The following is a 24,133-nucleotide window of genomic DNA, read 5'->3' as shown; positions in this document are numbered from 1 at the left end:
TTTCTTGGTGGGGCAGAGAATAAGCTACTTGTACATATCTGTAGCAAAAGGAATGGCATCGACCTGTGAAAACAGTGGTAGCATGACATCAACTTCATAAATGGCAAAGCAGAATCATGATTATTCTCTGAGACTAAAGGATACAGACACAGTGGACAATCCCCGGCTGGATGATTCATATTCGAGAGGATCTCTCCAGCTTCCTGCACATGAAGTTACTTCCATCATGTGAAAACAGAACATTATGCAGCCTCTTCGACAACAACAATCATATTATGCAGAATTTTTTGCAACAGACTCCGGTAATACCGTAATACCCATTGAGCAGTGGAACTGGGCACATGGGAAATACAGAAGGTATGCTCGTGTGTATTACAAAATCTGTATACACAACCCTGGTTTGAGTTTTGAAAATATCTAATAGCTGCAAATATCAACTGAAACTTCCTAAAGATACAGGACATCATAGTTTGCAGAACAGCCTAGTATTATTTTGATGGCACCTTATCTTACCCCTTCCTTTACTATATGGATGTGCAAGAAGTGATGTGAACTGCACGTAATACCACCATTATAGCACGTCAGGACCCTGACAGTGTTAAGAATCAACACTTGATCAAAGTGCAGTTAATATACTACCCCTATAAAAGAACCAAAGGGGCTGACCCAAACCATCTCAACCATCTAAGTACGAAATCTAAAGATCCAAAACCTCCCAATGTTGAGCGCACTAACAAGCCACTAATCCCACCCATCAAGCTTTCCGTACCCACCCATCGGGTTCAGAAGCCAGAGTTTCTGGCTGGCATATCTGAAATCCATCTAAATTCCTCACAGTCAACATCTGAAATTGTAATTCCCTTGCCTGCTGTTACTGTCTACTGAATATTTCGGTCCAACCAACACTGGACCTGACAATTGGTATTCAAAGCTAGGTAAATCTTTGGCGGCAAGCTGGATCTGGAGACGGAGCAGAGTTAGGGTTCCTGTAAATCCTCTTCTTTGGTCCCTGGTCCCGGCGGCAGCGATTCTTTCAGGTGTAGTTTTGGTCAGGGAGTACTGTTACTTAAGCTTACTGCTTTAGTGGTAAAATCCCACCCGCCCTCCCACTCTGGTGTACCTTGGTGGCGGGCGGCCCAGGAGGCGGTGATCGGCAGTGGCAAGATCTGCTACACAAACTTAGGCTGTTGTCAAATTCCTTCCTTGGCGGTGCAGATCATACCAGCAGTGAGGTTACAAGGTATCTTACAGGCCTCCAGTTGATCTTGTTGGTTTACAATGGGTGGTGATGCAGATTCTGGCAGTACTGAGCATCTAGAGTTGCAATCTGCAACTGGATGTCAAAACCTTGCAAACAAACTGAGAGCTTGACAGGAAAGAGTTCCTAGAGTTCAGTGAGCATGTCACCAAAAACTTTCAGAACATGCAGAAAACCCTCACTGATTTGCCAACTTCTCTGACTCGGTTTGTTACCACTTTCCCCAAACCCAGAGAAAACTCACCCACTGCTCGTAAGGGTGGCCAAACAAGTGTCCAAAATCACACTCCACAAGCCCCCCGAGGAATCATGTAGGTGGTCTGCCAACACCTATAACTGTTGGTTCTGCAGTCCTACATGATGTGCAAACAGGCAGAGAACTTCAGTTGGATCGCAGTAGCAAAAAAACCTATAGACACCGCACCACCACTTTGCTCAATCCAGACCACCACCTCCTGTAGCTGAAAACAAAAATCCCAACGGGATACAAAATCAGTTGGCTCTCCCCAATACTGCTGCTGAACATGAACCAAGTGGACGAACATCATGATCATCAGAATATGAGAGCAAGTGCCTAGAGAGCAACAGTTTGACAATAGAAGACAACATGCTCTAGTGAAACGTGCAAACATGAATATCCCCAAATGTGATGCGAGAACTCCCCCAGAGTAGAAAACTGGAATAGCACTGATATATCTCAAGAGCATCTCCAAGGGGAGTCCACTCCTGTCGTAGCCACCGTTCGCCTCCCTCATAGCCGCCTCGCCATCCACCCACCCGCATGGATCTTGGGTCAGCGGAGTCAGCGGGGCTGCCCAATGCGCTGGCGCCGAAAGTGGAGAGCGTCGCCCGCAAGGACCGCCATATACGCCAGCACGCCCACTTGCTAGCTGAGAAGACGGCTGCGGTGAAGAAGATCGTTGACCTGGACATGGACATGGCCGCATCCGAACCGGTGTCATCCTCGACCACACCCGCAAGGATGCCGGTGTCCACGCCCTCGTCGGCGCTTGTGGTTAACGTCGCCATGTCTTCACAGTGGGGTGGGGGCATCCCGGATGGGTTCACCACAGACGCAGAGGCCTCCACATCCTGCGCGGACACGGGCTGCGAGTCGGCGCAGCTCCAACGGACGCTGACAACAAGCTCCGACGACGGACACGCCCACCAACTGTTCGGGGATATGGCTCCCCCAACTCACGTTTATTTTTTCATCTCATATGCATTTTTAGGAGCAAATTTAAGATGCTAGGCTCATTGTGATGCATGTTTGGGACGATTTCATGATGGACATGATTAATGATGGTCAAGAGCCTTCAAATTATGGTGATCAAAATTCGTTGACCTTTGAGGTTGCACAAACAGCAGGACAAGCAAAGAACATGACGAAGAGAAGAATTGCATACACAAACAAATAAGATACTTTGTCGATACGGGGCAACATAGGGTCATCACTGTTAGAACAGGGTGCTGTGCTGTGTGTAGTTACCATATTGTATAGGGGCTTCTTTGCATATTTCCCTACATGTATATGTGCTGGCTTGTTGGCCCTGATAATGTACAAGCTCATTTTATAACATGGTATAAGAGCTAGGGTTAGGTTTCCCAGCTGCCGCCGCCGCCGCTCCTCTCTCCATCAAGCCTCTCCCCTCTTCTTCTTCCATGCGGACCTGCTGCTGGTAGCCGCCGCCGTCTGCTGGTCCAGGCCACCACCGTTCCAAGCCGCTGCTGCCGCCGTCTTTCTCGGCTGGCGCCACCGCCGCCAGCCTCCCTGGACGCCGCCCTCCTGCCTCTTCATCCGCAGCTGCTGCTGGAGACCAGCAACAGGCCAGCACATATACATGTAGGGAAATATGCAAAGAAGCCCCTATACAATATGGTAACTACACACAGCACAGCACCCTGTTCTAACAGTGATGACCCTAGGTTGACCCTCCCTGGACGCCGGCCCCCTGCTGCTGCTGGTCTTCAATGAGCTGCTGCTGCTGCTCTTCCTGGTATTCGACGAGCTGCTGCTGCTGCTCTTCCTGGTATTCGACGAGCTGCTGCTGCTGCTCTTCCTGGTATTCGACGAGCTGCTACTGCTGCTCTTCCTGGTCTGCTGCTGCCATCAGGCTGTGCCCCCTGCTGCTGCTGGTCTTCAACGAGTGCTCTGCTCTGCTGGAATGGCGCCCTCCACCACCGGTGCTGTCCCAGTCCCACGATGTCCTGTTATCTTCAACGGACAGAACTATAGGGACTGGGTGCAGCACATGAAGCTGCACATGAGGGACCAGCTGGTCTGGGAGCACCTCTCTGGTGCTCTGCCTTGTCCCCTGCTGCCAACTCCTCCGGCTGAGTTGGCCTTCCTGGTTGATGCCGATGAAAGCAAGCAACGTGAGATGCTAGATGCCTTTGAAGATGCCACTGAAGAGTATCAGAATCAACTCCACCTGTACAAGCAATGGACTAATGATGATTCTCGAGCCTCTTCTATCTTGGTGAACAGCATGGATGTTGATCTCACCATGGATGTGGTGGCCCTTACCACTGCATATCAGATGTGGGAGCACCTTCGCTGTCGCTATGAATCTACAGGGGATGCCATGTATCTCTCTGTTATTCGTCAAGAGCAACAACTACAACAGGGAGATGCTACTGTGGATGACTTCTACAAGGAGATGTCAGCGGTGTGGCGTCAATTGGACTCTCTGGGAGCTGATGTTTGTCACAGATGTCATTGTTGTGTGCAGCAACAAGCTAAGCTAGAGGTTCGTCGCCTCTATGACTTCCTCACTCGCCTCCGGCCGGAGTACGAGCAGAGTCGTGCTCAGTTATTGGCAAGCCATCCTCGGCTCTCTACAGGAGCTGCGTCTACGGAGCACGGGTTTCTTGCCATCCTATTCAGCAGTCCTGGCTGCCCGCGTTCCACCACCGCTACCTCGTGTGCCCTCTTCTACACCGGTGGCAGCAGACTCCACTCGTGCCCTTTGCAACTACTGCAAGCAGGATGGTCACGTGATCATGGAGTGCATCAAGAGGGGAGGCAGGGTCGCCGTGGTGGCCGTCCTCAAAAGGACTCGGGAGGCTCCTCTAATTCTCGTGAGGCCCCCCTTGAAAAGGTTCACCAGGAGATGCTCACCTTGCTTCGCTGCCTTGCTGCTTCTGCACCATCCTCAAATTCTGTTGGTTCTGCTGGTCAGACGTCTGGTCCACCACCACACTCTTCGTCAGGTACATCTTCGCCCTGGATTCTTGATTCCGGGTACTCCTTCCACATGACACCACACATAGATCACCTTTGTGCTGTCACCTCCATGCCTACTCCACTTACGGTTCAGACCGCAGATGGCACTTCTCTTCCTGTTGCTGCAAGAGGGACTCTTTCCACGTCTTCTTTTCATGTCCCTTCCGTTTCTCATATTCCTAAAGTGACTATGCAACTTCTATCTGCTGGTCAACTTACTTACTTGGGTTGTCGTGTTATTCTGGATTCTGACTCTTGTTGTGTTCAGGATCGTCATACGGGGACTCTGGTTGGGATCGGTCCTCGGCGCCATGACTCCCAGATACGTATCGTGAGGTGGCTGCTCATTCTGAATGGCAGCATGCTATGCAGAGGAGATTCATGCTCTTGAGCGCACAGGCACTTGGGACCTTGTACCCCTACCAACAGGTGTTCGACCCATCACTTGCAAATGGGTCTACAAGGTTAAGACACATTCAGATGGTTCTCTCATGTGTTACAAAGCTCTGTCTTGTTGCGCGTGGCTTTCAACGGGAGTATGGTCATGACTATGATGAGACTTTTGCTCCTGTTACTCACATGACCACTGTTCGCACTCTTTTGGCTGTTGCTGCCGTTCGGCAGTGGTCCATCTCTCAATTAGATGTCAAGAATGCCTTCTTGAATGATGAGCTGCGGGAAGTGGTCTATATGCAGCCGCCTCCTGACTATACTATCTCTAATGGCACTGTCTATCGCCTTCGACGCTCTCTTAATGTGCTGAAACAAGCTCCTCGTGCCTGGTTTGAGTGTTTCCCCTCCGTCATCATAGGAACCGGTTTCTCTGCTAGTGCTCGTGATCCTGCTCTGTTTATTCACACTTCTCCTCGCGGTCGCACCCTTTTACTACTCTATGTTGATGACATGATTATCACGGGGGATGACCACCAATTCATTGATTTTGTGAAGAAACATCTACATGAGCAATTCTTGATGACTGATTTAGGTTCTCCTCGCTACTTTCTTGGACTTGAGATCACTTCTTCCCATGAGGGCATTTATCTCTCTCAAGCGAAGTACATCCAAGATCTTCTCACTCGTGCCTGCCTCACTGATCAGCGTACTGTTGACACTCCTATGGAGCTTGGTCTCCACCTTTGTCCTACTGAGGGTGAACCGCTTGCAGATCCCACACGCTACCGCCATCTTGTTGGGAGCCTTGTCCATCTAGGCATCACTCGTCCTGACATTTCTTATGTTGTGCACATTCTAAGTCAGTTTGTCTTTGCTCCCACTCACCTTCACTACAGTCATCTTCTTTGGGTTCTTCGTTACCTTCGTGGTACTGTGACTCGTCGCTTATTCTTCCCTCGCTCCAGCTCTCTTCAGCTTCAGGCCTACTGTGATGCGACCTGGGCCAACGATCCTACTGATCGCCGCTCTCTCTGCCTACTGTGTTTTTCTTGGCTCCTCTCTGATAGCCTGGAAGACCAAGAAGCGGACTATTGTATCCCGCTCCAGTGCTAAGGCTGAGCTGCGAGCTATGGCGTTTGTGACTGCAGAGATTACTTGGCTACGGTGGCTTCTTCAGGATTTCGGTGTTTCCACTGCTGCATCGACCCCTTTGCTCTCCGACAGCACTAGGGCGCTCAGCATTGCCCGTGATCTTGTTAAGCATGAGCTCACCAAGCACATCGGTGTTGATGCCTTCTACATGCATTCTCAGGTGCAAGGGAGGATTGTGGCCCTTCAGTATGTGCCCTCAAAGCTGCAGCTTGCTGATTTTCTCACGAAAGCTCAGACACGGTCACAACACAACTTTTTCCTGTCCAAACTCAGTGTCCAAGATCCTCCTTGAGTTTGAGGGGGGGGTGGGGTGTTAGAACAGGGTGTTGTGATGTGTGTAGTTACCATATTGTATAGCAATCACCATGGTTATGGATCCATTGCCAAGGGACACGCACAAGTCATATACAAAGGTTAATTCTATCCTTTATGTGTGTCTACTTGGTTCTCTCATGGATGGTATACTATTTGACCCTCCTTCCCTGTGCACCAATAGGCTTGAGTCGAATGAAGAGCACGCAATAGAGGAGGTCATGCATAGGAAAGCGCCCACACCATCCGCGGGGGAAGCCTGGAAGTGAAGGAAGAAACAACAAGACACTCACGTGGCGCAAGATGGCGAAGGATAGCCCATGCCATGTGATCGGTATAACCAACTCACCCCGCCCAGTTACATCGGCTGGAGCCTTGGCAGTTCTCCCAGTTGTACCAGGCCCGGTTACACTGGCCTTTTACCTCGGTTACACCGGCCCCCTAAAGTTTGCGCCACCAACCGTCTCCTCCATCTCGCGCCTCGCCTAACGACCTGTTATACCGGCCAAGTCAACGTGGTATAACCGAGTAACTGTCTGCATGCAACTTAAGGGCCATCGCCCGTGCATCTCCCTTCACCCACTTACCCCTTCATGGTTGGACCTATATATACTCCTCCCACTCCTAGATTTAGGGTTAGCTAAGATTTGAGACATTAGAGCTTGGCTCATCTACCTCCCCTTGTGGGGTCTACCTTCCCTAGTGGGATCGAGGTCATATTCATGGTGAAGACTCCATAGGAGCAGAAGACCTCCTAAGGGAGTAGATTCCTCCATGGAATGGAATTCAAGACCTCCTTGTCTTAGGACTTGGGAAGAACCTCCCACCTTGTTCTTGCTCTTCCTTGGATTTGTAAGAAGCCACATAAATCGTGTGGTGTGGATCTATGTTTACAAGAGGGTATTGCATTGGCATCACTAGTTATCCATGTGTTTCTCTTGTGTTTTCCCTTGATTTTTTCGTGATTTACCTTGTGTTCTTCATGTTCTTCCTCAAATCCACCTCCAATTCATGATCGGGGCCACCTCTTCGGTTTGCTCTATATCATTTGGTGTGTCACGCTTGTTCGCATACTAGCATGGATCCAATATGTGGAAGCGAGCAAAAGGGCTCAAAATATTGGGAAAATAAGTTTTAAATAGCCGGCTAAAGTTTGAGTAGGGTGTCACTAAATGGTATTCATGTACAATTGTACGATAAAGTTATAAAATAGCAGGTTATAGCCCCGCTATAGCTGACTTGGAGAACTGCCGCTATTTGGCATAGCCCTCTATTCAGAACTATGGGGAAAATCCACAAGTACTTCCACGAACACAAGCACTGCATGGAACCACATCCAATCCATAGTGATCGCAATGTAAGCTCTCTCCAGCATAGATGGGCCACCATCCAAGAGTCGATGAACAAGAGGAGTCGTAGAATAGTGATACGATGAGATGGAATGCAGAAGAAATACAAATAAGGATAACGAACCCGTATCCAGGGGAGTACGTTCGATGGAATAAGTTCTTAAGAGTTTTGTGGTGCCTATGCTCTAGTGGTGAATGGGAACCAAAGTGGCATTAGAGTTGGAAGCCATGTACGCTTTGTTTGCTCAATGGTCATCATCTCTCTTGCTTGTTTCATATCTTGCAATATGTTGACATGTGGGCTTTTATAGTTGAGGTTGGCAGACACATTTGTACAATCAAATTGAGAAGAAGCCGTTCACTATGCCGCATTGTTGGTTGGAATTGGAAGGGAAACCCAAGTGGGCAACCCTCTTTCGAGATCTCAAGAACCCTGACAAGAAGGAAACAATGATGGCTCAAGCTCCCACCAATATATTGGGGTAGATGAAGAGGATGAAACAAGTCGAGCGGCAACCAGACTTGGGACCGAACCGGAGAGAAGTAGGATCATGATGGGGAAGTGGGAGAAAAATAGGGTCGCGGGTGGTAGAGTGGCGAGCAAAATGTCGACCACATGGAAAGAACTCCTTTCCAACAAAGGCGTCAAATTGAAAAAAAAGGACATCAAGGAGAGATACAAACTCTATTTGGATGTTCAAAGGGGTAGGATGGAGTTCCATAGGGAGAGGGTCAGGAGAAGATGGATATTGAGAAGATGAAGGCATGGGAGCATACAGAGCTTCAGAAGGCAAAGGCGAGGGGGAGAATTGAGATTGATAAAGTGAGGCCTGCGAGGATCACCGAGGAGTGAAGGATCATGTTAACCGACACTAACCTCATGGATGATGAGGCCAAGATGTTCACCAACATGCACAAAGACATCAACGAGCGCAAGAAAAGCGCCTGATTCATTTGTTTTATCGGTTATCTTTGTATTGTTGAATTTTATTTGTCGTGGATCATGTTGGCTTGTTTGAAATGCTTAACTGTTGTGCTATATTTATTGTTGAATGATCTATAAACATTGTTCGCATGGATTTGGTGGTGCGGAGGACCCTACAGACATCACCATCAACCCCACAAGCTCCAAATGGGTCGATGACTAGAGCTCGCGCACGTGCCATAGACTGAGGTGAATTCTCTCCTACTTGAGCTCCCTATACATTTGGATGAGACTTGGCTACTACCTCAAAGTGGAACTCTATGTGTGATTAGGTACGATGAAGACCACCACGGGGAAGCAAGAAAGTAACGCCAGGTCCACGAGAAGGAGCAAAGAGGCATCGAAGAAGATGCCCAGAGATTGAAGACGAGCAAAAGCTCTCTGCATACCCCCATGCCCGCAGAGCCCTGCACCCCTATGTGCACCGGCTAACCCAGAAACTCTCTAGACATCTCGTGCGCACCTCGCTAACTCTCTAGACACCCCGTGCCCACGCCCCCTTTACCCCGTGCGCATGTGCTTGCATGCGAGCAATGATCGGGAAACTTCCTCCCCTACCTCAAGCACCTATATATTTCGTACCTCTCCCATTTTCTAGGTTAGCAAAGCAAAACTAGATCTTGAGTGTCCTAGAGGATCACAACCTCCATATCCTTTGGATTTGAGAAGACTATCTCAAGACCCTCATCTCACTTAGAGATTTGGGAAGAACCCTACCTATTGCCTGTGGAGTGATTTTGAGGGGAACAAGAAGCTTACCTAGCCAATTGGGGATGATTTGCATGAAAAAGGAATTTGGGGGTTTAGGGATCCCAAACTTTAAAGTGAATATGTGTCTCCTAGGCTCCTAGATTAAGAGATATATCCATGGGGGTGGGTAACTCTGGAACAAGTAATTGATGACAAATACTCAAATACCTCCCCAAACGTTTTGATGAGCTCCTCCAATGCTTTCACCTTCTGGAAAGGAAAAGGGGTCACATATGTAATCAAAGCCATCAAGTTTGGTTATAGATGGATGGTGGGGGTGGGGTTAAAATTAGGTTCTGGGAAGATACTTGGATTGGTACAGCTCCCCTTGATGTCCAATACTGGGATCTTTACCTCATTTGCATGGAGAAGAATGTTAGTATCAAAACTGTGTGGGATTGGGACAACCTTAGAATTACCTTTAGAAGGTCCTTTACTCCCCAGATGATGGAGAAGTTGTCAGGCCCGTGGGACTAGGGGTACCCAAGCCCGTCTGCCTGCGGCCCGTCGCGTGGCGCCATCAAAAGGCCTGGCGAGGCCCAGCTTCAAGACTTCACGAGCAAGGCCCTCGTGAGGGCCCCCGCCTCACGAGTCATGCCCTCGTCACGACTCGTGGTCGCGGCTAGCGACGGGGAGGCGGCCGTCCGGCTCGAAGGCGCACCCGTCTCTTCGCCTGGAGAAGACTTGCGAGGGGGAAGAGCTTAGGGATGCTTGTTGCGCGTAAAGAAAAAGGGCTGGCGCTTACTCGTCCATGGCGACCCACTTTCTCTTCTTCAGGGCCTGCGGCAGCGCGCCGGGGCCGCTCTCAGGCCGGACCCTTTTCCCGGAGGCATGCGGCCCGGGGATCGTCGCCCTGGGGTTCTGCACGCGACTCGCCACGCTTGAAGCAGTGGCTGCGCCCCCGGACTGGACGGCACCGCCGGCGTTCGCTGGCGTACGAGCGTGTTGCAGGACGGCACGGGGAGGCAAGTCGACGCGTCCCTCCATAGTCGCCGCCTAGGACGCCTCGCCCACGAAGCCCCCGGGGCCTAGGACCACTAGAAAGGGGTTGTCCCGAGGCCCCTCGTGGCCCTCAGGGAGCAGCCCCCACTGATCGAAGCGCGGCATCCTCCCGACTAAGTCCTCCATGCTCGTGTAATTGTACAGAGGGAGCCCTTTCAGGGAAGCGCGCTTGCCTCTCCACTGGTCAAGATTTGGAGTATCCCACTCAGCACGTCAAGGGGCAGGCAGCCCGTCTGGAGCCTCATTGCATCTTTGGGGCCAATGAAGGCCCACATGGGGCGGGAATGGCGCTGGAGGGGGCAATTCGCCGCCCTCAGGTCAGCCATCCTCGCCGTGACCCGCGATAGCCTCGGGTCGACGAGCCCCTCGTGTCTCCACCCGGAGCTCGCCTCTGCCGGGCCGCGTCGACGTACACCCATTGCCTCTAGAAGCCCCCCGCCTCGGGGCGGATCTCCATGTTGATGCCTTCGCCCGCCGTCCCGCTCACGGCACAGAGCGACACGCACCCGGAGTGCTATGTATCGGCAGTTAGCCGCAGTCAGAAGAAGTGGCGAAGCAGTGCCACTAAGAGGGCGACGCCCACAAAGGCCTCGCATAGGAATGCGAAGGCGGAAAGGAGGAGAACAAATTTCAGGTCAAGGTGCAACACATGAACCTGATAATGCGAAAGCACGACATTGAAGAAATCCAAGAATGTGGGCAGCAAGCCGGAGAAGAGAGCATCGAGATGAATGGCGATGGTGGTGGCCTCCAGCTCGATGGAAGGCCGCGAAGCGGGCCAAATCTTCATCGCCTTCCACTCGTTGGAATTGGCCACGATCATCGGGAGGACCTAGCGGTCAAGCGTCGTGGACCGACCCAGGGTGGGTTCCGGCCCCGCTCGGCGGGCCACCGCCGCTGTGGCCTTGCTCCTCTTGTTCGGGGGTGACATGGCAGCGCGGCGGAACAAGGGCAACACAAGATCCGACGGGCAGGACGCAAGCTATCTTGAGAAGGAAGGAGCAGTGAACGGGCGCGCAATAAGGTACTAGCGGCCGCACGACCCGCATGGTCAGCTTTATGTCAGCCTGGACGGATGCCGAGGCATCGTGGGGAAGTGGGGGCGTCCCACGCCCCGTCGTGCGCCACGCGTCAAGCCTGGCCCGTGTCGCTTCGCCCCCCCCCCCTTCTTCTCCATTGCGAGCGGGGTCGTGCGCACCGCGGGCCCAGGGGCTACTGTCGGGCCCGTGGGACTAGGGGTACCCAGGCCCGTCTGCCTGCGGCCCGTCACGTGGCGCCATCAGAAGGCCCGGCGAGGCCCAACTTCAAGACTTCACGAGCAAGGCCCTCGAGAGGGCCCCCGAAGCGTCCGCAAGGGTCGTCTGGTGCCCCCGAGGGCTTCACGAGGGGCGGCCTCCCGAGGCCCCTCGCGGGGCGGACATCTCTAGGCTAGCCACCCCGCCTCGCGATGCATGTGGGTGACGCGAGCCACAACGAGCGAAGCCAAGAGGGCGCCGGCGAGCGCAGACAAGGACGCTTTCCTCTTTGGTGCTAAGGGAACAAGGACAGCACGCGGGTTCTCGAAGCAATCCCCAAAGGTTGCCATTCCAGTGCTAGAAGACCAAGACCGCAGGCTCGCCAGGACGGAGGTCATCACCGAGCCCACCGACGTGTCATGCCCAGAAGCTTTAGCGGGTGGAGACTGCTTTTGCCAGGATAAACTGTACTCCTGTCCCCTTTCAAAATTGGCCGTTGTGGCATCCTTTCCCGCCAAGAGCCTTCGGAGGAAGAGGACCAGGGCCGGTATAAATATAGGCTAGTCTGCATCGTAGAGAGAGGTCGAGTTCTGAGCCCTCCCGAGGCAGTTCATCCTTGTACTAGTTCATATTCATCCTCCCTCGCGAGGCAATCCACACAAAGCATGAGTATGGTCTTACACCGCAAGGTGGCCCGAACTTGGGTAAATCATCGTGTTCCGCCTTTCTTTCCTCTCGCTCGAGCATGCCGAAGCATCGCCGTGAGGCAGTGAGCAGCGAGTCGTAGCTTAGAGGAGCTCTTCGCACACACCCCAGTGTTCGAACCATTCCTTGGGTCCCGGAGCCCCGATTCCGACAGAAGTGGCATGAATTGTTAGAAATAGCTAAGAGCATTACTTTCTCTGGTGATTTAAATGCCTTGATCTGGCAATTGGAGAATAATGGTGTTTATTCTACTAGCTCTCTCTACTCGGTTATTAATTTCTGGGGTGTGCAGAGAGTTTACATTCCTGCGGTTTGGAAGCTGTCTGTCCCTCCTAGGATTCATATTTTTCTCTAGCTGCTAGGACATAATAAATTAATGACTAAAAACAATTTGCTCAAAAGACATATAGACAAAGGTAGAGAATGTCTCTTTTGTGCCTGTGATGAAAATACCACCCATTTATTCTTTGATTGTGTGGTTTCCTCTGCTATCTGGGAGGTTGTGCAAAGTTTCTTCAAAAAGCCAGTGGGCGCCAATTATGAGTCAGTAGCTAGATTGTGGGTTTCTAACCAAAGTTCAAAAAAGCGTTGAGCGTTAATTATGTGTTCGGCCACCTACTTGCGCTTTTCTAGCTTAGGCGCGATTAGGCATTTCCTGCACAATTGTACGAAGATGGGCAACAAAGAGCAATTTGCTATCTAAAATAGTGCTAGAATGTAACCTGGAGGTATAAAATAGTGCTAACACTAACAACAGCAACAACAGCGTACCAAGTACTAACACTACTCTATACTAGTACCAACTCTAATAGCAGCACACATGAGCATAATTTGAGCAGTAAGTGCAAAAAAGTGCATCGGCACCCAACAACAGAGCACCAACCCCAGGCCCCAGCATCAGCAGAGCACCAGCCCCAAGCCCCAACAGCGGCAGAAGAATATCACCAACAGCAACAGAGCACCAGCCCTCGCAGAGAACAAGGGGGCTCGAGGAAGAAATCGGGAAAGGAGGAATCAAAGGATCACCTAGTCAGGGACGCAAGGCCGAGATGGAACTCGATGTTGCTGGCAGCGGGGGGAGAAGGAGCTCGAGGTGGCTGGCGCTTGGAGGAGAAGGAGATCCAGTGGCGCAAGTCCTGCAGTCGGCTGCAACGTGAGCTGAGATCCAGCAGCGCGAGGAGAGCACCTAGACCTAACCCTAACACGCGATGTCTAACTTTGGTGTGTTCCCTCTCTCCTGCCGCCCGTGCCGCTGCTTTCCTTCAATTTGGGCTGCTCCCTCCCTCGCCTTTGTGCAACGTGCCGCTGCTTTTCTACAACTTCGGTTGTTCCCTCCCTTGCCTTTGTGCAGCACCGCGTGCGCTTAAGCTCAGTATCCACGCGCCTATCGTGTAGAATAGAAAAGGCGCTCCGCCTAGTCGCGCCCCACGCCTTTCCGAGCGCATATGGCCTATGCGAGGCGTTGGGCCAACGCCCCACGCTTTTGCGCACATAATCGCTCGCTTCCGCGTGCCTTTTTGAACTTTGTTCTTCTAACAAGAAACGCCTAGTTCTAAACACGGTCAATGTTGTTGTTCTTTGGTGTGTCTGGAAATATAGAAACAACATGATTTTGATTCTCTCTTGGATTAGTATCAAACAGATTTGGTGGAGGATACTAAAAACACTCAGATCATGGCTGATCTTGGTGTCGGCACAACTGAAGGAATACATGGAAGCTTTCCTAGCATATCTACTGGAGTTCCTCAAGCAACCTCTGTTGATAGGAAGTGGCTAAGTTCCCTGGACGCGCCTGATGACCTGGGCATATCTACTGGAGTTCCTCAAGCAACCCCTGCTGATAGGAAGTGGCTAAGTTCCCAGGACGCGCCTGATGACCTGGGTGATCTCAGCCTAACTGACGATGAAGAGCCAGTTTCTCCAACTAGACAGCACAACTGTCAGTTTAGATGGCTCTCTCCGCTCCCCTCCCACCCCGCTCCTCCAAGCCCACCAGCCTTCTAGCCCCGTCGCCGGTGAATCCCCGCTGGTGACCCTCCTCTCTCCTGCCCCCCAGCCATGGTGACCCCCAGTGCTGACCCTGCCGAGCCCCGAGTGACCCTCTCCGACAACCGCGTGTCTTCCGGTGACCGCTGGTTCGACTCAGAGGGCGAGTCCTCGACGCGCTCGTACAGCGACGTCGCACGCACGCCGCCGGTCACCTCCAGGCCGCTCGCGCTTCCAGCCCCTGCCGCCGTCGCAGACTCACGGCAACCGGCCGTCGCCGCTCCACGGCAACCTGCCGCGAGCCGTCTCGGCCCCCGCTCCGAGGTGCACCGTGCCCCGGGTGGCGTCCAGGTGGATGCGGACGGCTTCCAGCGGCCGCGACGCCGGAATCGCCGCCGCCGCCCCCGCCAAGACGACGCGCCCAACTCCCTGCGGCCCCGGCGACGCAGCCCATCCCCAGAGGAAGCGGCGGGCCTCTGCTTCCGCTGCCTGGATCATCATCACCGCGTGCGCGACTGCACCAATGCGGTCAGGTGTCGTCGTTGCCTTCTGTCCGGCCGCCGGGAAGCTGCAAGGCAAGCCGCACGGCAAGCACGCGCCTCTCCCGGACGCAGCGGCCCCGCTGCCGGGACGCGCGCTCCCCAGGCCCCGCCGCCACCCCACCCCCCCCCCCCCCCCCCCCCGCGGCCCCGGTGGTGGCCGCACCATTGGCTCCCGCGGTCGAGCCGGTGAGGGTCATCATGGCACACTCTGTCGAGATGAAGGAGGCGGAGGAGGTTCTGTCACGCGCAATGGTGGCTTCCATCACCGGAAACCGCCCACAAGTTTCCGCTGCAGAGGTCGCTGACCTGCTCCTCAACTCTCTCGAGCTCGCTGATGGTGACTTCACGGTCCATGCCCATCACCCGGAGGACTTCTTGATCCTTTTCTACTCGCGCACCACCATGCGTCGTCTCAACGGCGACCACTTCATCAGATCACCGCGATTCTCCCTCTCCGTCCGCCCTTGGAGCAAGCTCGCCCACGCGGGCGCAAGCGAGTTCGAGTACCACGTTAAGCTTGAGCTCCGTGGCATCCCCGCTCAGGCGTGGCACCTCTCGACCGCTGAGCACATACTCGAGGAGAGTTGATGGATCGAGCGCCTCCACCCCAGCACCCGTTCCAGGGCGGGCATGGCTGTGTTCCGGTTGGCCGGGCGCACCCACGACCCGGCCAGCATACGCCGCGCCACCATCCTGGAAATTGTGGAACAGATCCTGGCACGCTTGAGCTCCGAGGCACCCACCATCAGGCCCTCACCTACCCCATCTCCATCGCCTTGTCTCGCGCAAAGAGGGGCAGAGCCCCACAACCGCCCGCCCAGCCGCGAGGCGGACCTGGCGCAGATGGTGCGCACGACGGGAACGACCAGGGACGTCGTCACGGCGCTGGGCGCGCACGCCGCCGCGGCCGCAAGCGCCGACGCACCGAGGCACGGCCTTCAGGACGCGCCGACGGCATGGTTGTGGACTCCTCTGGGTGGCGCGCCGGAAACCGCGCCGCGCGGGCCGATGGGTGGCTGTCGACCAGACATGGCCGGCGCCCCAAACTTCAGCGGCGCCACCGCCCGTACTGGCTGGAAGACGCTCCATGGCGCCATGGCCAGGTCAGCCGGGTCCACGGGATCAGTCTGGCCCCACCAATTGACGTCGCCGAGCCAGAAAAGGAAGGGGCAAACGTAGGCCAAGACACACTTTGGCTGGGGACAAAGCTGATGAGGCGGCTGGGGAGTCCAGGGCCGTGCAGGCGGAGCAAGCTGGCGGCGGCCCCACGCTAGGCGCGTCCGCATCTGCTTTGGGTACGGAGCCGCTTACAGGGACAACTGGCGCCCCGCCACTGGCCGCAAACCCGCTGGATATACAGGAAGTCCCACCCCAACCAAGGCCCCATGGTCCTGGCGATGATTCTGCAGAGGCCATTTGCGGCTCGCATGATCTGAGGGGTTGTCGGGATCTGCCCGGTCTGAGCGAGGTGCCAGACTGACAGCCGGGGTCCGCCTGCTTGTCGGGGCAAAGAGTTCTTGCACCCACATCTACCCCTGCGGCGGATCAGGCTATCCCTGCCGCGGGTGATGCCAACACTAACGCAGGCATTGCCGCCCAAGCCGACCACAACGACGCAGGCATTGCTGCCCAAGCCGACCGACCCCCTGGTCCCCTCGCGTGCGCCAACGAGGGCGGGGAAGAGCGCCTCGCCTCGTCCCGCTCTCCAGACAAGGACGCAGGCCCACCCGCCCCGCAGACCGTAATCCTGCAACGACCCCAGGCCCAGCCCACCTCCACGCCGACCAGGCCCGAGGCCGAGCCCCGCACGCTAGCTAGTGCGCGCCAGGGCCCAAGCCTTTCGGCTTCCGGGATGATTTGCCTCTCCGCCCATTACCATGCGACGACCTCGCGCTCGTGATTCGGCTCCACGGACCCTCACGCCGGGCGAGTTCCTGGCCGCCGCCGCCAAGCACATCTCCGCTGCTCTGCCAACCCCAGGGAGGAAGCTGCGCCGTCCCCTGAACTTCGCGCCACGCCGCGGCCGCTCGGCTTCGACCAACTCCTCGACGGCGGCACCGCCCACCGCTGAGAGGCGCGCACAAGTCCAGGTCCTGCGCACACTCGGGATTGTCGGGCTGCACCAAAGAATCACCTCTGCTAAGATGACCGCCTACAAGGGCATGTTCGCGACGCCGATCCCGCTCACAGTGATCAAGGCCTTCGCTTCTCTGGTCGACCGCGAGATCCCGACATGCATGACCACCACGCCGATGCAGGCGCATGTCGAGGAGGCGCACGTGCACTAGGATGGCCTTGCACCTCGCCAGTCGATCCATTGTTCATGGATCACGGCCTTAAGGTTGCTGTGTGGAATGTGCGCGGCCTAAACACGAGGGCCCGACGCTTTGCCATCTGCTCGCTGCTCGACACCACCGCCGCGTCCATTGTATGTCTGCAGGAAACAAAGATGGAGTTACTTTGTTCGCGTGTTGTTTTGGACACCCTTGGCTCGGAGTTTGACGACTACACTTACCTACCTGCGCATGGGACGCGCGGTGGCATCCTCCTGGCATGGAAGAGCAGGGCGGTGAGCATCACGGACCCATTGTTCACCACAAATGCTCTCACGGCCAAGGTGACCACGACCATTGGTGTGCCCTGGTGGATGTCGGTTGTCTACGGCCCCCAAGCGGACGCTGACAAGATCGCGTTTCTACAAGAGATCCGGAAGATACGTGCGGCCTGCCCCGGACCATGGATGCTATGCGGCGATTTCAACTTGATCCTCCGCGATGAGGACAAAAATAACGGCAACCTGAACTGGCGCATGATGGGCAAATTTCGCCGCCTTGTTAACAAGCTCGCGTTGAAGGAAATCTACCTCAACGGACGCCGTTTCACGTGGTCGAATGAGCAGTCCCCGCCTACCTTGGTGCAGTTGGATCGCGTGCTTTGCACTACGGACTGGGAGGAGGCAAACGGCGAGTGTCACCTCCGTTGCCTCGCGTCCGTCGTGTCGGACCACTGCCCGCTCCTACTGGACTGCTCCCCCATGCCCACGGCGCACCGACGTTTCCACTTTGAGGCCTTTTGGCTGCGCCTTGACGGGTTCCACGACACGGTGGCTGCGGCATGGGGCTCGGTGCATGACCCGGACCCATTCCGCCGCCTCATGATACGCATGCAAACCACGGCTCGCAGCCCCACTAGCTGGGGTGCCAAGTCAACGGGCAACATTCAGGATAGGTTGGCCATCTCACGTGAGCTCATTGCACGCTTTGACAAGGCCCAGGAGACGCGCGTGCTCAGCGCACCGGAAGATTTGCTTCGGAAGCAGCTAAAATTCACGTATCTCGGACTCGCGTCCCTGGAGCGCACCATCGCCCGACAGCGCGCGCGCATTGCCACGCTCAAGGAAGGCGACGCCAACACCGGCTTCTTCCACCGACAGTGCTCCTACCGTCGACAGAAGAACCGGATCTTCAGCCTGACCGTGGACGGGCAAGTGCTCACCGATCATGACGAGATGGCGCGGGCGGCGTTCGAGCACTTTGACGACATCTTGGGCACGGCCGCTCAGCGTAACGTCACCATGGACCTGGAACAGCTAATTGACCCAAGTGATCTCGCGAGCCTCGATGAGCCTTTCACCGTGGAGGAGGTCTGGGACGCTGTCAAACGCCTCCCCGCCAACAAAGCTCCGGGGCCGCACAGGTTCACCGCGGAATTCCTCCATGCTTGCTGGGGCATCATAAGGCACGACATCATGGACGTCTTCCAGCAGCTGTACGAGCTAAGAGGCTGCGGATTCTACAGGCTCAACCAGGCCCTCATGACCCTGCTGCCCAAACGCGCCGACGCACACCAGCTTCGCGACTACCGGCCGATATGCTTGATACATCTTGTGGCCAAAATCTTCGCCAAGGTTCTATCGCTACGTCTTGCCCCAAGGTTGGACAGCCTGGTTAGTCGTAACCAGAACGCGTTCATCGCCAGCCGCAGTCTCCACGACAACTTCATCCTCGTCAGGCAATCACTTAAGATGTTGCACCAACTTCGAGCCCCGCGGATCATGCTCAAGCTCGACCTCACGCGTGCCTTCGACTCCCCATCCTGGCCTTTCCTCTTCGAGGTACTGCGCCAGTACGGATTCGGAGACCGATTCCGAGAGTGGCTCGCAATACTGCTATCGACGTCCAGCACCCGCATCCTTCTTAACGGCGAGCCTGGTCCGCCGATCTGGCATCGCTGCGGGCTGCGCCAAGGCGACCCCGTGTCCCCGCAACTGTTTGTACTTGCGGTGGACATCCTTGGCAGACTGATGCGCCGCGCCACCGACCTTGGCATCCTACAGCAGCTACACCCTCGTCGCCACATCCCGGCGATCTCCTTGTACGCCGACGACGTCATGCTGTTTTGCCATGCTACGCCAGGAGATGTGGCCACAATCAAGGGGATCCTGACCCTGTTTGGGGAGACAAGTGGGCTACAGGTGAACTACGCCAAGAGTTCTGCCACTGTCCTTCACGGGGATCTTGCTGCAAACATGGTGCTCGCCCAGCTTGGGTGCCCGGTAGTGCAACTCCCTGTTACCTACCTTGGTATCCCGCTAACGACGCGTCGCCCCACGGCCGCCCAACTGCAGCCCCTAGTCGACTCCTTGGCTGCCATGCTACCCACTTGGAAGGCATGGCTCATGAACAAGGCTGGACGCCTCGCCCTGGTCAAGTTGGTGCTTAATGCCATCCCCGTTCACCAAATGCTTGCACTTGCCCCCCCCCCCAAAAAAAGAAGACGCTTAAGCAGCTTGAGAAGATCCAGAGGGGCTTCCTGTGGGCTGGACACGCTGTTGCCAACGGTGGACACTGCCATGTCAATTGGCGACATGTATGCCGCCCCATCGAGTATGGAGGTCTTGGGGTGCATGACCTGGAGCGCACCGGGCTCGCGCTCCGGCTGCGCTGGCAATGGTTTGCTCACGTGGACACAGATCGCGCCTGGCAGGGACTTGACCTTCAGTTCTCACATGAGGAGCGCGCCCTCTTCTTTGCATCCACAACCATGACAGTCAGGGACGGTCGGCTGGCCCTGTTTTGGGAGGATCGCTGGATTAATGGGAAGTCCATCGACGAAATCGCCCCTCTGCTCCACCAGTGCATCCCAAAAAGGCGACGGAAGTCGAGGACGGTGGCGGAAGGGCTGGCCCAGAACGCTTGGGCGCGTGACATCCAGGGAACCCTCGGCCTCCACGAGATAGGTCAATACCTGACAATTTGGCAGACCGTCAACAGCATCCCCCTGTCGAACGACCTAGACCGGCTGCTCTGGAGATGGACGGCCAACGGCACCTACTCGGCTCAGTCATGCTACACGGCCACCTTCGAAGGCTCAACGCGATGCACTTCCTGGAAGCTCGTCTGGAAAACCTGGGCGTCGCCACGTGTCAAATTCTTCCACTGGTTGGCTAACCAAGATCGATGCTGGACGGCGGAAAGATTAGCCCGACGTGGCCTGCAACATCACCCAAGGTGCCCCCTATGTGATCAAGCAGCAGAATCCATCCAGCACCTACTCCTGACCTGCCCCTTCGCTCGCCAAACATGGCATGCCACCCTGACTTGGCTGCGCATGCCAACCCAGGCGCCGGTCCAGGAGCCCACTGTCATGGCATGGTGGCTGCGAGCGAACGAGCAAACACCGACGACGCATCGCAAGGCCCTCAGGTCCATCGCCTTGCTCGTCCCATGGATGATCTGGAAACATAGGAACGAGTGCGTCTTTGACAATGCGACACCCTCGATTGATTTGCTAGTAGATAGAATCAAAGAAGAGGCCCGCTGTTGGGCCAGTGCCGGAGCCCAGGGGCTAAGGGTTGTTCTGCCCACCTCCTGGGACGTGCATTGAACAGCCCATGACATTGTAAAACTCACCTCCTAGGAGGCTGGATCTCTCTTTCTTTTCAATGGAATGAAACGCAAAGGTCTTTTGCGTTTTCTCGAAAAAAAGTTTCTCCAACTGGCGGCAAGCTGACTCGGAAGCACTCCATCCTGAGCCCTATCTCTGTTATTGGGGTGGGAGTGTGGTCTCCCTCACACGGAGCTGCTCCGATGATGAGGATCAAGAAGGCGTCACCACTGAAGTCCACGGAATCGCTGTTGGAAGTCGTGATGTAATCAGAGGGAGATAGTGAAAAACACTGTCTGCACGCAGTCCTTGTGGTTTTTGTTCTCGCTGGGACCCCCTCTAGCTGCCACTCCCAGTTTATTTTCTTGTCCAGTTTCAGTTGTTTTGCCTGCCTAATTTTATTTTGGAACATGCCTGGCATGATTGTATCGACTTGCTCTGGTTTCATTATTGCAATGGAACTAGGGGTGGGGTTTTCCCCTCCCCTGATCGTCTAAAAAAAAGAACCCTACATATTTTACCTTTACATTTGTTGATGTTGGATCTTGAGGCGTATCTCTCCTTGTTTGTGATTTGAGTAAACTTGTGTTGTGAACCTTGTTCTTGTGTGTTTCCTCTTGTTTTCTTTCTGCTATTTGAGATTCCCCCCATTTCCGCCTCAAAATTGTGAAGATTGGGCCACCCTAGGGCTTGCCCAATATCATTTGGGGAGGGGGAAACGGGGGTACCGTTGCCCGAGCGGACAAATGGTGCTCGACCAACTGCTGTCCATGGACATAGGGGCCTAATTTGATGTTTATGGTCGGAGATGCTCTAAAGGAGCTGCAATTGAATGGTGGAGAGGTGCAGGGATTGTGGCTGCCACTTTACCTTAGTGCAGATTTTGCAGATATATATAGGTGACAGATTCTCTGAATTTTCTATATGTAACAATGTCAGAGCTTTTCACTCACTCAGACTTCCAGTGTCTAGTAGTATATTCTCAAATTTGAGCACTTGATGAATCTAATGAGAAGGATAATCCAGCTTTGTGTGATGATTACTACTCGAATAGCTTTGTCTCCGGACAGAATGGTAGCATACATCATTATGTGCAGTGTCACCAGCCTGCAGACTTGCAAAGAGCAATTTGGCTTGCTAGAAGAATGGAACATGCCCAACAACCAAAGAGACGATATGTTCAGCAATTACCTCTTTTTGTGAGAAGAACTGAAACCTGTCATTACTAAGACAGCAGTTGCCATTCAACAAGCAAGGATAGAAGGAATATGCTATAAATGCAAAGAACCATGGTTCGCTGGCCACAAGAAAGTTTATAAACTTGCTAATCAAGCTCAAACTCAAGCTTTGCAAGAAGCAATGCTGAATTAGTATATTTACTGAATACTCAGAAGAGAATAGTACTTTAGAAACTAAGGAAATGGCATCGATGGCTCCCATTAGCTGAATGGTGGTATATAATACAAGTTTCCACAGTGCTATCAAGATGACACCTTTTCAAGCTCTCTACGACAAGCCTCTAAACGTGCTGGCTGAAGCTGCTCTTTACCCTACTGATAGTGTGGACATTTTACCTTCAATTATCACTTCTGAGCAAACTGCATCCCAAATCAAACACAATTTGCTCAGAGCACACGAGGGGGTGAAGCACTTTGCAAATAAGAAGAGGACTAAGAACTTTGGAAGTAAGCGACATGGTACATTAAAAACTCCAGTCTTACAGGCACACATCCTTAAGTATTCAAAAATGTCTGAAATTGCACTCCAAATATTATAGACCATTCAGGTTTCTCGGAAATTGGCAATGTGTCTTACAAGCTCCGCCTACAAGAAGATAGTCAAGTACACCATACTTTTCATACAAATCAGTTGATGAACCATTGGGGGCCCCCAAGCTATCCCATACAACTGCCTCTCCTTCACCCTGATGGAACTATCATGTTGGAGCCTGAGAAACTTCTGGAAAGATAGCTGATCCCACGCCATCAAGGGGTAATCAGCATCCCTGTGGGGAGATGGCTGATCAAACGTTGCAATTTGTCCGAGAACGAAGCAACCTGGGAAGATACAACTTTTATCCAGAAGGTGTTTCCACACTTTCAGCCATGAGGACTCTGAAGAGTCGACAATTGATCAAAGTTCAGTTAAGTTTAAATAACGTTTCGCTTTGGCGGGAGTTGTCCATTGTCGTCCATCTGCCATCTGATGTCCTTCTGATCAACTTACCACTTTGCCGAAAGACGCATTTAATGTGTTTTGTCCCAACTAGCAGAGTTAGGTATGATAGCATGGTTTTCAGTCTAATCACCCCTGTAATGACCTTTTTGCCACTGTGGTTACCCCTTAAGCTATAAAAGGAGGGTCAGGGCAACATTAGTAGGGATTCGAACCTTGGCAACCCTCACGCATAGGTACTCATGTAGCTGCTCTCTTCCCATCGCTTGCCGCGCGCGCGGGGGGGGGTAGGGTTTTACGCCTCCGGGCGACCCGAACCTGGGTAAGATCGTGCGCCCCTCGTTGTGTTTGCTCTTTGCGTCGATCGCCACCCCTTCCCGAACCAGCGAAGGGGCTGTACTGCCCCATAGATCGCCGGCTCCATGCCGACATGCAGCAGCAGATGTTGAGCTGAACAGAGGATGCTAGTGACGTCGATCCTCAGTCGGACAGCAGCCAAGCCCCAAGACATCTTTGTTTAATTTCCGGTACGCTCCACTGAGCTATTCACTTGCTCCCTCTACTTTTCATTTGCGTTATGCTATCTATAAGGCTATAAAGCCATGGATCTTGAGACTTTTGGGTCATTCTGGTTGTATTGGGTAAACCCTAGCCGCCAGTGTTCCTGGCTGGCCTTTAGGTGTATCTGAAATCCATCGAAATTCCTCACGATCAACCTCTAAAATTGCTATTCCCTGATGTTGTGAGTGTGTACTACTGAATATTTCAATCAGTCCAACACTGGACCCGACACACATGGGGCACTCCAAACACGTATGCGACTATCAAATACTTCGACTCTGAGTTAAATGCAGTCCTCTTGAACATTATGATATGGAACAAGTCTTGTTCGTTCACTGCTAGTCTACTGTACAGAATGCAAGAAACAAGGAAATACCTCACACAGAGTCACAAGCATTGGGTAGTAGGAAAGCTCTTTTGCCTTGTCTTGGATACTGCTAATAAGATATGCCTGTCTATTCTCATCGAGGCCCTTACTTTCCACAGCATAAACATGAGGTGGTTCTTTTGGATACTACAAGTACAATGCCATAAAATGTAATGAATTAGTATTGAGACAATACATAACCATTGTGAACAGGTAGACTTACTAAGGAGATAAAAATCCTGGGAGAAA

The 24,133-nt window shown here is 53.7% G+C and overlaps 1 protein-coding gene across 1 annotated transcript in view; it reads right to left on the bottom strand.

Moving 5' to 3' along the window:
- Positions 1-24,133, bottom strand: part of LOC123086001 (E3 ubiquitin-protein ligase RNF25) — a 36,010-nt gene that overhangs the window by 9,538 nt on the left and 2,339 nt on the right. The window contains exons 3-4 of the mRNA XM_044507700.1: positions 23,894-24,031; positions 64-203 (exon numbers count right to left, since the gene is read on the bottom strand). Of these exons, the coding sequence (XP_044363635.1) occupies positions 64-203; positions 23,894-24,031 (278 nt within the window). The remainder of the gene's footprint in view (positions 1-63; positions 204-23,893; positions 24,032-24,133) is intronic.

Source organism: Triticum aestivum, chromosome 4A (assembly GCF_018294505.1).
Source record: "Triticum aestivum cultivar Chinese Spring chromosome 4A, IWGSC CS RefSeq v2.1, whole genome shotgun sequence".
NCBI lineage: Eukaryota > Viridiplantae > Streptophyta > Magnoliopsida > Poales > Poaceae > Triticum > Triticum aestivum.
Note: the sequence above shows the minus strand (reverse complement) of the source record. Positions and strands in the feature narration are given on the sequence as shown.